The 14849-nt window shown below is 38.9% G+C and overlaps 1 protein-coding gene across 3 annotated transcripts in view; it reads right to left on the bottom strand.

The window, feature by feature from the left end:
• Window positions 1-14849, bottom strand: part of LOC136259565 (heparan-alpha-glucosaminide N-acetyltransferase-like) — a 51258-nt gene that overhangs the window by 26214 nt on the left and 10195 nt on the right. For all 3 annotated transcript variants that reach the window (XM_066053037.1, XM_066053036.1, XM_066053038.1), the window contains 4 exons: window positions 9104-9203; window positions 7165-7270; window positions 6034-6149; window positions 199-302 (listed from right to left, as the gene is read on the bottom strand). In XM_066053037.1, the coding sequence (XP_065909109.1) occupies window positions 199-302; window positions 6034-6149; window positions 7165-7270; window positions 9104-9203 (426 nt within the window). The remainder of the gene's footprint in view (window positions 1-198; window positions 303-6033; window positions 6150-7164; window positions 7271-9103; window positions 9204-14849) is intronic.

Raw genomic sequence — 14849 nt, 5'->3', positions numbered from 1 at the left:
ATAAGGTGGTTGTTGCACACGTGACAGCTTAACATAAGTAATATAATATATAATTATAGTTACTTTATAATGTGTAACTGTAACTAAATAGGTTTAGTTACAAGTAATAGTAATGAGTTACTTTAAAAAGTAATTGCCCCAACACCGGATATACTTACACAGCATGTACAAAATTTATACAGTATATACAAAACTCACGTAGAAATGCGTTGTTGCCTTTCTTATTTCTAACTAACGAACACATCCCATCCTCATACAATGTCAAGTTATACTCAGAATGTTCTGTGTAATGGTGAGATGTTCTGTATAGAGTAAAATGTACAATGAATGAATGCTCAGAATAAAATAATCAGGAAAAGAAAGCACCATACACATGCATAATGGAAATATTAATGACAGCACTGATAATCAGTTTGATAATCGTAACAGTTACAGTACAGCGCAACTTCATAGCAGCCACCTGCCTGTACTGTCACATTCAGTAGGTCTATGTATTTCATTTAAAACAACTGACTATATTTGTAAAACCACAATAGGATTAACTTTATCAAGTCAGTAATTCTGATCAAGACGCACGGTAGTGTGTCGTGCGGCCCAAGAAGCCGGCGCGCAACCCCGTGAGTATATTGACAGGAAGAAAGAAAACACAATTTTCGCACCTACGTAGCTCTGTGCTGCATTGATGAAACAAGACAAATTTTGCTGTGTACATTCCCTCCACCTTCAGCACTCCACATTCCAAATTTGAGCGAAATCTCTTCAGGCATTCCTGAGATATGCGACTTCAAAAATTGGCTTAGTTTCTTCGTTTTTTTCTTCTTCTTCTTATTTTTCTTCCTCTTTTCGCACACTTACAAAAACTGCTATAAAACGCGAACGCGTTATCCGATTGCCTTGAAATTTGGCACACAGAAGGGGGGTATAAAGGCGCATCTCTGTACCAACTTTGGCTGGAATACCATAAACAGGCAAAGAGTTATGAGCGATTATGCACGAAAAATAACACCAATATGTTGTCACGCCTACAGGGTAAACCGCGTATGGGAAGAAGCTGAAAATCGGTGGGTGAATAGGTTAACTATTGAACCTCAAACCTTTTGTGGTTTGAAAGAAATCGAGCTAAAAACCAGGAAGATACAGCGAAAAAATCAACAGTGTGTAACAATTACGCAATCGAGATTAGCTAATTTATTATTATTATTATTATTATTATGCTTGCCACGCCTACCAGATAAACCACTTGGGGTAATGCTTTGAAAATCGCTGTACAGATGGAGTTATCATCTTAGAAAGGCTCTTCAATGGTGTAGAAGAATCAGACTTAAAGCCACGGAGTTATAACACGAAATCCAACTTGGTGTAGCAAGTGCGAGATCGAGATACTCTAATAGAGCAGTCATCCTAATAGAGCAGTCACCCTGAACAGAATTCAAGAGATCAGTTAGAAATAAGTAACCTGTATAGAGATCAGCTACAAACAAATCACCCTGTAGAGAGTTCAGCTACAAACAATTCACCCTGTTCAGACATCAGTTAGAAGAAGTTTTCTTGTAGAGAGTTCAGTTACAAACAAATCACCCTGTTGAAAGATCAGCTAGAAGATGTCACCTTATAGATAGTTCAGTTACAAAGAAACCACCATGTAGAGAATTCAGCTACAAACTAGTGACCCTGTAGATACATCAGCTAGAAGAAGTTACCTTGTAGAGAGTTCAGCACCATTGAGTAAAGAGCTCAGCTGCAAACAAATCACCTATACAGAATTCAGCTACAAACAAATCACCCTGTAGAGAGATCAGCTAGAAGAAGTTACCTTGTAGATAGTTCAGCTACAAACAAATCATCCTGTAGAGAGATCAGCTAGAAGAAGTTACTTTGTAGATAGTTCAGCTACAAACAATTCACCCTGTACAGAGCTCAGTTAAAAGAGGTTTCCTTGTAGAGAGTTCAGCTACAGACAAATCACCCTGTAGAGAGATCAGTTAGAAGAAGTTACCTTGTAGATCGTTCAGCTACAAACAATTCACCCTGTAAAGAGATCAGCTAGAAGAAGTTACCTTGTAGAGAGTTCAGCTACAAAGAAACCATCATGTAGAGAATTCAGCCGCAAACAAATCATGTATAGAGAGTTCAGCTACAAACAAATCTCCCTGTAGAGAGATCAGCTAGAAGAAGTTTCCTTGTAGAGAGTTCTGCTACAAACAAATCACCCTGTAGAAAGATCAGCTAGAAGAAATCATCTTGTAGAGAGTTCAGCTTCAAAGAAACAATCATGTGAGAGTTCAGGTACAAACAAATTGTCCTGTAGAGAGATCAGCTAGAAGAAGTTGCCTTGTAGAGAGTTCAGCTACAAAGAAACCATCATGTAGATAGTTCAGGTACAAACAAATCACCCTGTAGAAAGATCAGCTATAGAAGAAATCACCTTGTAGAGAGTTCAGCTACAAAGAAACTATCATGTAGAGAGTTCAACTACAAACAAATCACCCTGTAGAGAGATCAGCTATAGAAGAAATCACCTTGTAGAGAGTTCAGCTACAAAGAAACCATCATGTAGAGAGTTCAGCTACAAACAAATCGGCCTGTAGAGAGATCAGCTAGAAGAAATTACCTTGTAGAGAGTTCAGCTACAAAGAAACAATCATGTGAGAGTTCAGGTACAAACAAATTGTCCTGTAGAGAGATCAGCTAGAAGAAGTTACCTTGTAGAGAGTTCAGCTACAAAGAAACCATCATGTAGATAGTTCAGGTACAAACAAATCATCCTGTAGAAAGATCAGCTATAGAAGAAATTTTCTGTTACACCTTTCCAGCTACTGTATAAGTCATTAAGTCTAAGTCCTTGACACTAGGTTAGGTAATCCTAAGGCTGCAGCACATGTTGTTGTAGACCTTCAGTGCTGGTCACTGTAAAGTGTTAATAATAATAAATCACCTTGTAGAGAGTTCAGCTACAAAGAAACTATCATGTAGAGAGTTCAACTACAAACAAATCATCCTGTAGAGAGATCAGCTATAGAAGAAATCACCTTGTAGAGAGTTCAGCTACAAAGAAACCATCATGTAGAGAGTTCAGCTACAAACAAATCGGCCTGTAGACAGATCAGCTAGGAGAAATTACCTTGTAGAGAGATCAGCTACAAAGAAACCATCATGTAGAGAGTTCAGCTGCAAACAAATCACCTGTAGAGAGTTAAGCTACAAACAAATCTCCCTGTAGAGAGATCAGCTAGAAGAAGTCACCTTGCAGGGAGTTCAGTTACAAAGAAATAAACCATGTAGAGAGTTCAGCTGCAAACAAATCACCTGTAGAGAGTTCAACTAGAAACAAGTCACCCTGTAGAGAGATCAGCTAGAAACAAGCCACCTTGTAGAGAGTTCAGCTAGAAGCAGTCACATTGTAGAGCTACAAAGAAACTACCATGTAGAGTTCAGCTGCAAACAAATCACCCTGTAGAGAACTCAGCTACAAACAAATCGCCCTGTAGAAAGATTAGCTAGAAGAAGTTACCTTATAGGGAGTTCAGCTATGAACAGATCCCCCTGTAGAGAATTCAGCTACAAACAAATCACCCTGTAGAGAGTTCAGCTACAAACAAATCACCCTGTAGAGAGTTCAGTTACAAAGAAACCACCATGTAGAGAGTTCAGATGCAAAAAAAATCAATCACTCTGTTGAGAGTTCAGCTAGAAGAAGTCACCTTGTAGAGAGTTAAGCTGCAAATAAATCACCCTGTAGAGAATTCAGCTACAAACAAATCACCCTGTAGAAAGATCAGCTAGAAGAAGTTACCTTGTAGAGAGTTCAGCTACAAAGAAACCACCATGTAGAGAGTTCAGCTGCAAACAAATCACCTGTAGAGAGTTTAGCTAGAAACAAGTCACCCTGTAGAGAGATCAGCTAAAAACAAGTCACCCTGTAGAGAGTTCAGCTAGAAGAAGTCACATTGTAGAGAGTTCAGTTACAATGAAACTCCCATGTAGAGAGTTCAGCTGCAAACAAATCACCCTGTAGAGAACTCAGCTACAAACAAATATGCAGTGTAAAAAGATCAGCTAGAAGAAGTTACCATGTAGAGAGTTCAGCTACAACGAAACCACCATGTAGAGAGTTCAGCTACAAACAAATCACCTGTAGAGAGTTCAGGTCATCCTGTAGAGAGATCAGCTAGAAACAAGTCACCTTGTAGAGAGTTCAGCTAGAATAAGTCACGTTGTAAAGAGTTCAGCTACAAAGAAACCACCATTTAGAGAGTTCAGCTGCAAACAAATCACCCAGTAGAAAGTTCAGCTATGAACAGATCACCCTGTTGAGAGTTCAGTTAGAAACAAGGAATCCTGTAGAGAGATCACCTAGAAGTATCGCCTTGTAGAGAGTTCAGCTACAAACAAATCACCTGTAGAGAGTTCAGCTACAAACAAATCACCCTGTGGAGAGATCAGCTAGAAGAAGTCACCTTGTAGAGAGTTCAGCTATAAAGAAACCACCATGTAGAGAATTCAGCTGCAAACAAACACCCTGTAGAGATTTCAGCTACAAACAAATCACCCTGTAGAGAGATCAGCTAGAAGAAATTACCTTGTAGATAGTTCAGCTACAATCAAATCACCCTGTAGAAAGATCAGTTAGAAGAATTTACCTTGGAGAAAGTTCAGCTACAAAGAAACCATTTTGTAAAGAGCTCAGCTGCAAACAAATCACCTGTACAGAATTCAACTACGAACAAATCACCCTGTAGAGAGATCAGCTATAAGAAGTTACCTTGTAGATAGTTCAGCTACAAACAAATCTCCCTGTAGAGAGATCAGCTAGAAGAAATTACCTTGTAGAGAGTTCAGCTACAAAGAAACCACCATGTAGAGAGTTCAGCTGCAAAGAAATCACCCTGTAGAAAATTCTGCCAGAAACAAATTGCCCTGTAGAAAGATCAGTTAGAAGAAGTTACCTTTTAGAGAGTTCAGCTACAAAGAAACCATTCTGTAAAGAGCTCAGCTGCAAACAAATCACCTATACAGAATTCAGCTACAAATACATCACCCTGTAGAGAGATCAGCTAGAAGAAGTTACCTTGTAGATCGTTCAGCTACAAACAATTCACCCTGTAGAGAGAGCAATTAGAAGAAGTCACCTTGTAGAGTGTTCAGTTACAAAGAAACCACCATGGAGATTTCTGTAATCAATATATGTGACCGGATTTGCGAAAAGGGGTCTTCCACACACATCCAATTCCGTAAACGTTGGAGACCATAACTCAGTGTTCAAGTAACATATTAACCTGAAAATTTCACCATGTATTCAGCTATAGTGGTGCTCACCACTGTCCAAATATCAGGGCAATAGCTCTTTCCAATCTGAAGTTATCAATTGTCAAAGTTGGTAAATTGGATGTGTGTGGAAGACCCCTTTTCGCAAATCCGGTCACATATGTATTATACAGTATATATAATTTGTACATTTACTGATAAAATATTTAAAATACATCTACTTCATCTTTTCTTCTTCCTGTAGTAAAGAAAAAAACATAGGTTAAAAAAGTCCCAAAGCTGGCCATAGGCCGGCTTTGGGGTATACAAATACAAAAAGAAATGAAATCTAATCCAAAACAGCCAAGCTGTAAAAAAAGTGTGCGGCCCTCAGAAAGGCTATGGTGAAAAAAGATGTGAAATCCAAGGTGGCGGCCAAGAAATGGCTGTGATGGTAGGTTAATGGTAAAAATTTTAATAATGACAATTTAGGTAAATTTTGTGAAGCGGCACAAAAATTCACCTGAATTGTCGTTATTAAAATTTTTACCATTAATCTACCATCACAGCCATTTCTTGGCCGCCACCTTGGATTTCACATCTTTTTTCACCATAGCCTTTCTGAGGGCCGCACACTTTTTTTACAGCTTGGCTGTTTTGGATTAGATTAGAATAACATTTGTTACAACTAAAAACAAAGTCAAAAGTTCAAAATAAAAATGTACAGTATTTACCATTTACAAACGGGTCGATTATGGAAGAACACACACATCACATGTAGTAGCTAACCTGCATATGATCGAGTTGTTTTGGTTGTGAAAAACAAGAGTGTATTCAAAGATAGTCTCCACTGTCAGGTAGGAGTACTCTCCAGGGTACAATGTACCCAGCAAGTGTGGTTTACACTATACAGGTAAATCAAAATCAGAGTGCATACACACACAAGTACATACACTCATAAGTTCTAGTGATTGATTATACAGCCACTGTATTGATATAACTTTAATATCGTTATAAAGATTAGCCAATGCTTATATGGTAATGCATGTGTATTAGTACTGTAAGAACACACATACGCACGCACGCACGCACGCACGCACGCACGCACGCACACACACACACACACACACAAACACACTCATACGTACACACACAAACAACATTGCTAAAGATTTTTTATTCAGAATATTAAAACTTGGTAAAATGTTCAGCATAAACAGCCAAATTTACAGAGGAAAATGTCATCACCCATTTATCACTTTAGACAATCTCCAACTGTACACAGGGCTGGGGCCCAGAGATTTTGAGCGGTCAGGCTGTCCATGGACTGCAATGGAGGTCATAATCACGAGCACTACTTTTATTGATCTGATGTGAAATTTACAGTAATTCTGAGATTATCTCTTTCATGCGATACACAACTGCATGTGCTAGGCATGCCAAGCTAGAGGGTATGGGGCATGCTCCCCTGTGAAAATATATGCTTTGAAGTGGCATTTGGAGGTTATTAGAGGTTATTATTATTATTATTGTAACTGCTAATGCATGACATGCACGATCAATTAAGTCAATGCAATGCCATACAGATGACTCACTGGAACTGCTGAAACATACTTTGAAGACAATTAATATAGATGTAAGCAGTGTAATTAGAACAGTGGCTATATTTTATACTGAATCCTCTTAAATTATCACAATGACTGTTCTATTAGAGCATATTTATGATGACTGCTTAGTATTAGAGTATGTATCTTGATCTTTTTACAAGTTTAAGGAGCTGATAAGTGGTCCATATAAAGGACCTCATTAATATTGCAAGTATAAAATGTACAAACATACTACATACAGTTGTGAGTGTGTTGTGCTGTGTGTATGTGTGTGTGTACTTCATCAGATATGGACAATCCATTAACAACTCACCTTGTAACAGTTGGCATCCAACTCACTGTAGTCGATGGGGTGAGATAACAGGTTGGTGATCATCACTAGTGCCCTGTCTATTCCCAAACGGGCTGGTGAGCTCTTTCTACATGTAAGTGAGAGAGAAAGAGCATCTTAAAGTTGTACACTGTTAGTAGTAACATGTATGAAAGTTTAAAAAGTGACAGTCAATTGTTTATCAAAATACATTTACATTATGTAGTGTATCTACCCTTGTGTATGTGCATGTGTTTTGTGTGTAGTGTGTAGGAGAACTGGAACTGGATACCCTGGCAGGGTAGGCAATTGCCTACCTAAATTTTGGTCTCACAGTTTCTGTCAGTGAAATTAAATATGCAATAACGCTAACTAGACTTTTATGCACTCTTGCAGTGTTTAGTGCTCACCAAGTTCAGCTGAATTCATCCTTCAAATCGTTCTCCCCACAATCAATCATAACAATGTGTCGCAGTGGAAATGCATGTCTGATGTGATGTTTAAAAGAAGTGATAATCTCAAAAAATGGTGGATAGTTGAGTGGAGTATTTTTGTCTTCTGCTACAAACTTCTCAGCTAATTGTGGAGAAGCCAGCAACTCATTTTAGAGTCAACTTGTACGAAGATGCTTCCTCCGCCCCTGGTGTGTGTGTGTGTGTGCGTGTGTGTGTGTGTGTGTGTGTGGTGTGTGTGTGTGGTGTGTGTGTGGTGTGTGGTGTGTGTGTGTGTGTGTGTGTGTGTGTGTGTGTGTGTGTGTGTGTGTGTGTGTGTGTGTGTGTGTGTGTGTGTGCGTGTGTGAAGCAGCATAGCCAAGTGGCTAGAGTATCGGCCTGGTAATCGAAAAGTTCCAGGTTTGATGCTTGGTTAAGCTAAATTGGTGTTGTTGTTTCCTTGAGCAAGAAGCTTTACTCACATTGCTCCAGTCTACCCAGCTGTTAAATGGGGACCTGGTGGTCTGGTGTCAACTGGGGAAGCAGTCCACCCAGCTGTACATCAAAGAGTGCCTGGTATTAACTGGGGAATCAAATACCAACTGTCCATGTCTCACACAGCATGTGATGGTCCAGGTGGGACTTTGGGTGCCCACACCTTCACCTGTGAGACATGGCATAGTCTCCTGCAGGTTACTAGTCCTGCCACAGGAGGATTAGCCTGTGCTGACTCCTAGCACTTGAGTAGTGTACATTTGGCCCACTGCTGGCTCACTGGGTAGGTGTGACCACACCAGCAGCGGCCAAAGGCTTTACTTTTGCTGTGTGTGTGTGTGCACGCACGTACATACACGCATGTACGTGTAGTGTGTGTGTGTGCACATAGTATGTACGTAACAAGCATACATGACAAAATTCATACTTACTGTACAAATGCATAAATCACTTTGAAACGAAACACTCACACTCAGTGTTGGGGTAATTACTTTTTAAAAGTAACTTGTTACATATTACTTGCAACTGAACTATTTAGTTACAGTTACATATTACCCATAAAAAAAGTAACTATAATAATATTACATATTATATTACTGTGTCCACAGCCTTAAGCTGTCATGTGTGCAACTACCACCTTATCACTTGATATGATTGTATTGTTGGACAAAGTGTAAATCTTGGTTATAATTGTAAGAAGCTGGTGAATAAGCTTCATTCATTAATTCAAGGTGGCTTCGTTACTTCATTGTGGCTACACATTACTCAGAGGATTACTAATGAGATTAGTAACTTGGTTACTTGCAGTAATAAAATATTAGATTAACTTCATTATTTAGGTAACATGTTACATTTGTAAGTAAAGTAACTTGAGTTATATTACTGGTTGTTATATACAGCATATTTCGTTATATTACTTGGTTACCACAAAAGTAATAACTATTACATAATGCGTTACATAAGTAACGTGTTACCCCCAACACTGCTCACACTACAAACACAAGTCGCATACTCACCCAGTAAACAGCCAAAATGATACTTCGGTGCCAAGGTTATTACTGTCATAACCATATACGATCACAGACATGTTCCCATGGTGACCACCCGTACTAAAAACTGCACAAAGATACGCATCATTAACCTTTAACCACAACAAATTTTCATCACTGCATGTACAAGATATCAAAAGCAAAACACATAATAATATACATATGCACAATTACATACACATATGTGACCCACTGAGTGAAAACCAGCAATCTTCGCAAAGTTTTATTTTGCTACAAAACCATATTGAAATAAGTACACTGGGTAAAAATAAGCGTGCCACATAAAAATATTATGCACGCTTTAATTGCAATCGTATGCACTGAAATCAAGCTCAAAATCAATAAAACCTATACACCACTGGATTCGCCTGCCTGTAAGAAAATCTTTGTTTCAGGTACGCACAGCAAATAATAAGTGAGACATAGGCATTTGTTTATGATGCAGCAAAAACAATGGTCATTGTCATCATTTCTTAGTTGGAATGGCCTTCTTCTTTGTCAACATGGATACCTAGGTTGATTTGCCAGTTCATGGTGCACAGATTGAGCCATGTCCCATCTTCATAGCTTGTTTCAATCGTGAGTTATGATTATCTAAGCGCCTGAAATTTATTTCCCGTATTGTTGCTGTACAAATTGAGTTCATCACTGTTCCAACTGTCAAGCTCTACAACTCCAAGGCCATTCATCATGTTGTGTCTGTACATGTGTCTGTGTGTGTGTGTGTGTGTGTGTAGTGTGTAGCGTGAGTATCGAATATTAGGGATTATGAAGAACTGAGCTTTTTCTAGTCAAAAATATCGCCCTAAAATCAGGCTCAGTTTCCCTTCATGACAGCTCACCCGCATTGGTTAGGCACAGCCAAGCCCAAAAATGTCTTCAGGCCAACTCTAAAAGTGTCTGTGGAATTTTTTCAAAAAAAATTCCAACAGAATTTTATGCTGACTGACTATCTAACTAACTGATGCCTCCAACCAAGCATATCTTGACAATGGATAGGCCTACTACTAGCTTGGTTTTTCTTCACTGTTTGATGTCACTTTGTCTCGAGATATGCCTTTTCGCCAACTGCAGTACATACAATATGGGCTTGCCTTTGTCCTCCTTTGCGTTCCAGTTCTTTTTGCTGACAACACAAGGTGTCAATTTGCAATAGCGCAATGCAGCTTCCTTGTGGCTGTGTTGGCTATTATGCTTATTGCCCATATTTTCTGTAGAGTAGCAACTGGATTGATAGCAGAGACTCTTCTCATACTGTTCTTACAAAGCAGCTATAATTTAATCCCAAATCCTGACTTCTCATATGTGACCAGCTGAGCAAAAATCGGCCATTTTCGCACATCCCTTGAATTCCATTTTATTGAATCTCTGTAATGTATAGTAACCAATGAGTGGACAGCCAAAGTTTCAGCCTTTTATGGGTAAGATCAAATGAAAACTGAAAAGGTGACTGTATTTCCCAAAATTGCACTTTGCATGGAAGGATTAAAGTGCTGCTGCGTACTATATTCCCATACAGTACCAATTAGCTACATAACTGTACTGTATGAGTCATACAATACAGTTATGAGGATAACTAGACAAATACAGTACACTCTGGACAAGTGCAAACCAGCTATATTCTACTAAATAAAGTTAACAGCAACTTATTAGAGGTTGAATTATAGAACTTTGTGTGGATGAGCTCAAAGGAAAAAGTGTACTTTAAAATTCTTAGAAAATGGTATGCATAATATGCTTTAATCTTTGGAGGATAATGAGGTCTTTAAAATCCACTAAGAGACCTGCTGGCAGGTTCTTAAAATGGTTAGAGACCTGCTAGCAGAAAGACCTCATGCATCACAAATCTTACTTTCGATCACTGATTTGCAATGCTCCCTCCAAGCAGCAATGGGTGACCACTCACCCAGGCCAACAGATGGTTAACCACTCTATTCATGTTATAGGCACGCCTAAAACAATTTGATAATGGAATCTAATGTTGTACATATGTTTGTTATGATGAATGGAGAAGTCCAGAAATATCACGGAAAATTCTGTTTAGTGCCCATCTGTTTCTGGAGTGTTTTAAGGCTAATTTCATCTTCTATTGACCAATACTATACACCTAAATGGGTAAGCTTCCTTGCAGAAACATTATTTTACGCTACGTGTAATGTGGGTGGGCCCGTATTCGAAACCGTGCCGGATGTTCTTCGTACTACTGTGGCGCCACTGAAGACACAACTTGTGACAAGTCGTTCCCATCGTATAAATCCACACAAGCTGCTTCTTTGACACATGTGCTCTTTACACTGTTGTGAGCACTGGCTACCACTAATGTGAGCACTAACCCGGGTCGACCTTATCGATAACTGCCATTTTTCAGCTGTGTCGGATCCAAGTCTAAGGTTTGTGAACTTGTGAAAGGAAGCAGTGCGAGCTTTGGTTTTTTCAGGACAAAAGCAACATTCAGTCTTCCGCAATTATGTTAACAGTGTATGACGATTTCAGAACAACATATAACCCAGTCCCACAATGACTTCACCTATATGCCCATATAAAATATTTTCTAAGTCGGTTAGAGACCATGCCCTTGGATCTTTGTACTAGGTCTCTAACCTACACATAAAGTACACTTTAGGCCAGCTATTTCTCACAAAGAGTGCTTTAATCATGCAATAAAACACTTTTTGCAGTGCAATAAAGCACTCTTTGTGGGCAATAAAGCACAGTTGCCCATGTGTTCTAGAGCAGGCTAATAGCGTGCAGCACTCATGCCAGTACGACTGATAACCCAAGCCGGTGAAGGCTGATAGCCCTCACCACGCTGAGTGGTCAATCACCCCACCCAACATGAGTGCTACCACTGGATTGCTTTTATAGACATACCTAAATGCTTCGATGATGGGTGGAGAAGGTAACGTTGCTGATACGTTTGTTAATTAATGTAAACGGACAAGTCCTGGAGATATCATGGAAATACTTCACCATGTGTCACAATAGAATTGATTGTGGGTTGTGACCAAAACCTGCCAAAATACATAATGAATGCCTACCATGCCAAAGTAGGGTGAACTATGTGTGAGTTACTTTGTTAAACTAGTTTGAGTGCATTCAGGCTGATAATAATTCATGCAACACGTGTTAATTGCAAGTCCTAGTGTATGGTGAAGCTACACGACTAGAAGCCTTGCTCGTGTTATATGAAAAATAAAGCACTTGGCGCTTGGCCTTGATGCTAATAAAGCACTTGGCTTTGCCTTGTGCTTTATTAGCATCTCGGCTATGCACTTCGTGTTTTATTTTTCATATAGCATTCGCGGCAATGCTTTATTGTATACTTAAAGGCATTTTTGGGCTTGATTATACCTAACCAATACTGCCAAGGTGCCACGACAGTTTTGCTTTTTTTTTTGTGGGAAAGTGCAAACCTTACTATACACACTGCCATAATATTTATTTTCAGTACATATAAGACATCATTGGAAATATAGTTAACAAAAATACATACCATTTTGTGACCATTATGGCTTTAGTGTTCTATAGTACTGGTTTTCCACATACGTACTGATTTAAAAGTCAATAGGTTTCTCAGAAGCTTTTCCCAAAAAACCTTCCAAAAAATATGTAATTCATTAATTATATTGCAATTGTACAACAGCAATGCTATGTTATTTATATTGGCCACTGAAAGAATGCATTGTGGGTTTTAGTTATTTTATTCAGCATGGATATTTAATTTGTTGCATACATTGCTGTAACTTTTTCAGACAGATGCTAACAGGATCATGGAGCAAGCCCGAGGACTGACAACTTGTCTAATTGTCATTGTTAATGATACAGATGCTGCTATCAGTACCATCTACCGTAAATCAGGAATATTTGATAGTAAGAATATTTCGCAGTTCCCTCAACCAATAAAAAAAATTACATGAAATATTTATGTTCATGAATATTTTTACATATAAAACATTGTTTGGTGGCTTTTCGGCTATATTACACAGTTTAAGAGTAAGCTGTATGGCCTACAGGCTCTCTCCGCCAGAATGCATGCCATTCACTAGCTCTAAATAACTGAAGAGGCTGAGGCAGAGCTACAGCTGCAGGGACAACGGTGCTAGCCTAATCCCAACAGTGTGCTGACCACAGATACAGCATGGAGGTTAATAGCACTACATGCTTAATTACTATTGTACAGAAAAATTCACTGGTAAAAAATTTCGTGGAACATATTTTACAACTAAATTATCTTGAATGATTTAATTTGCCAATTCACGGTATGTATTTGTTTATTTTATTGTTCCACAGGTTCAAATGCAAATACAAATCAAAGAAGAAAATGATTAAGAAATGAGGATTCAGTAGTAACAGGAGCGCCATCACTTAAATTATGGTAGCAAGCTAGGCTTCTACAGTACTGTATCATGAGGATTGTCCATAATTCTTTAGTGAGCAGATTGATTGCAGAGGTACTTCTTGTACTGCTTTTCATTGTAATACCATATACTATAACAGGTAGACCGCAACTGAAAATGAAGTGGTGCTTTTCAGTAATTGATGGTTGGGGCACACATTCAGCTGTGCAATTAATTTTACAAGTCGTATAAGGAAAACTAGGAATTTTAAGTTCAATTAGGGATCATAGAAAAAAGTAGGGAAACAAGGGAGCTCGCCTATACCTGCAGGACATTTATGCTATATTTGTACAGGCTCCAATCTACTGCTTCTAAACTGCTATAACTTACACACCATACCATATAATCATATATCTATTTACTCGCTATAGAACAAGGAATTCGATTATCGAGTTGCTGTTTACACAAGAGCAACCACAAAGCCTAACTTTAAAGTGCAAAAATCAATTTAAGTGAAACCAAACATGAAATTTCACACAATAAACATCACTAAACTGTTTACAGTTGAAGTGTAAGTCTGGTTTTCTAGCATTGGTTGAACAAGTGTGAATGCACATACAAGTCATTGTTTTGAGGCATACAAAGTAGCAGTATGCCACTCCAACCTATATAATCCCTCTCCCTACTGTTTCTCTTCATTAGTAGTGCCATTATCACTTCAAAGAATCGTCTACAATGCTTGTAACCGAAAGTAGGTGATTACATCATCTAACTGCGTGCACAAGAAACCAGTTATCCCTGTTCCTGGGGTGTGTCCGTTACAGGATAAGCGCAGGGGCTACTGAAACTTTCGACTGAAGTTACAGAGCATTTAAAATGCTATAGGTGTTTATATATCAAAACCATCATATGGCAATTGTGGTGGTGAGAGGGTTAAAGTCTATAACCATGACTGAATCAGGGATTATAGAACTTTGCGTGGGCGAGATCAAAGGAAAAAGTGTACTTTAAATTTCATAAAGTACACTCTCAGCCAGCCAACTGCTTCATCGACCACAAAGAGTGCTTTATTGCACCGCAAAGAGTGCTTTATTGAACGAATAAAGCACTCTTTGCGGTGCAATAAAGCACTCTTTGTGGGCAATAAAGCACAGTTGCCCATGTGCCTTAGTGTAGGCTAATAGCCTATGGGGCTCGCGCCAGTATGACTAATCACCCAAGCCGGTGAAGGCTGATAGCCTCGCCGCGCTGAGTGATCAATCACCCCAGCCAATACGAGTTTAACCACTGGATTGCTTTTATAGACATACCTAAATGCTTCGATGATGGGTGGGAGAAGGTAACGTTGCTGTTACGTTTGTTAATGTAAACAGACA

Source organism: Dysidea avara, chromosome 7 (genome assembly GCF_963678975.1).
Source record: "Dysidea avara chromosome 7, odDysAvar1.4, whole genome shotgun sequence".
Lineage (NCBI taxonomy): Eukaryota > Metazoa > Porifera > Demospongiae > Dictyoceratida > Dysideidae > Dysidea > Dysidea avara.
Note: the sequence above shows the minus strand (reverse complement) of the source record. Positions and strands in the feature narration are given on the sequence as shown.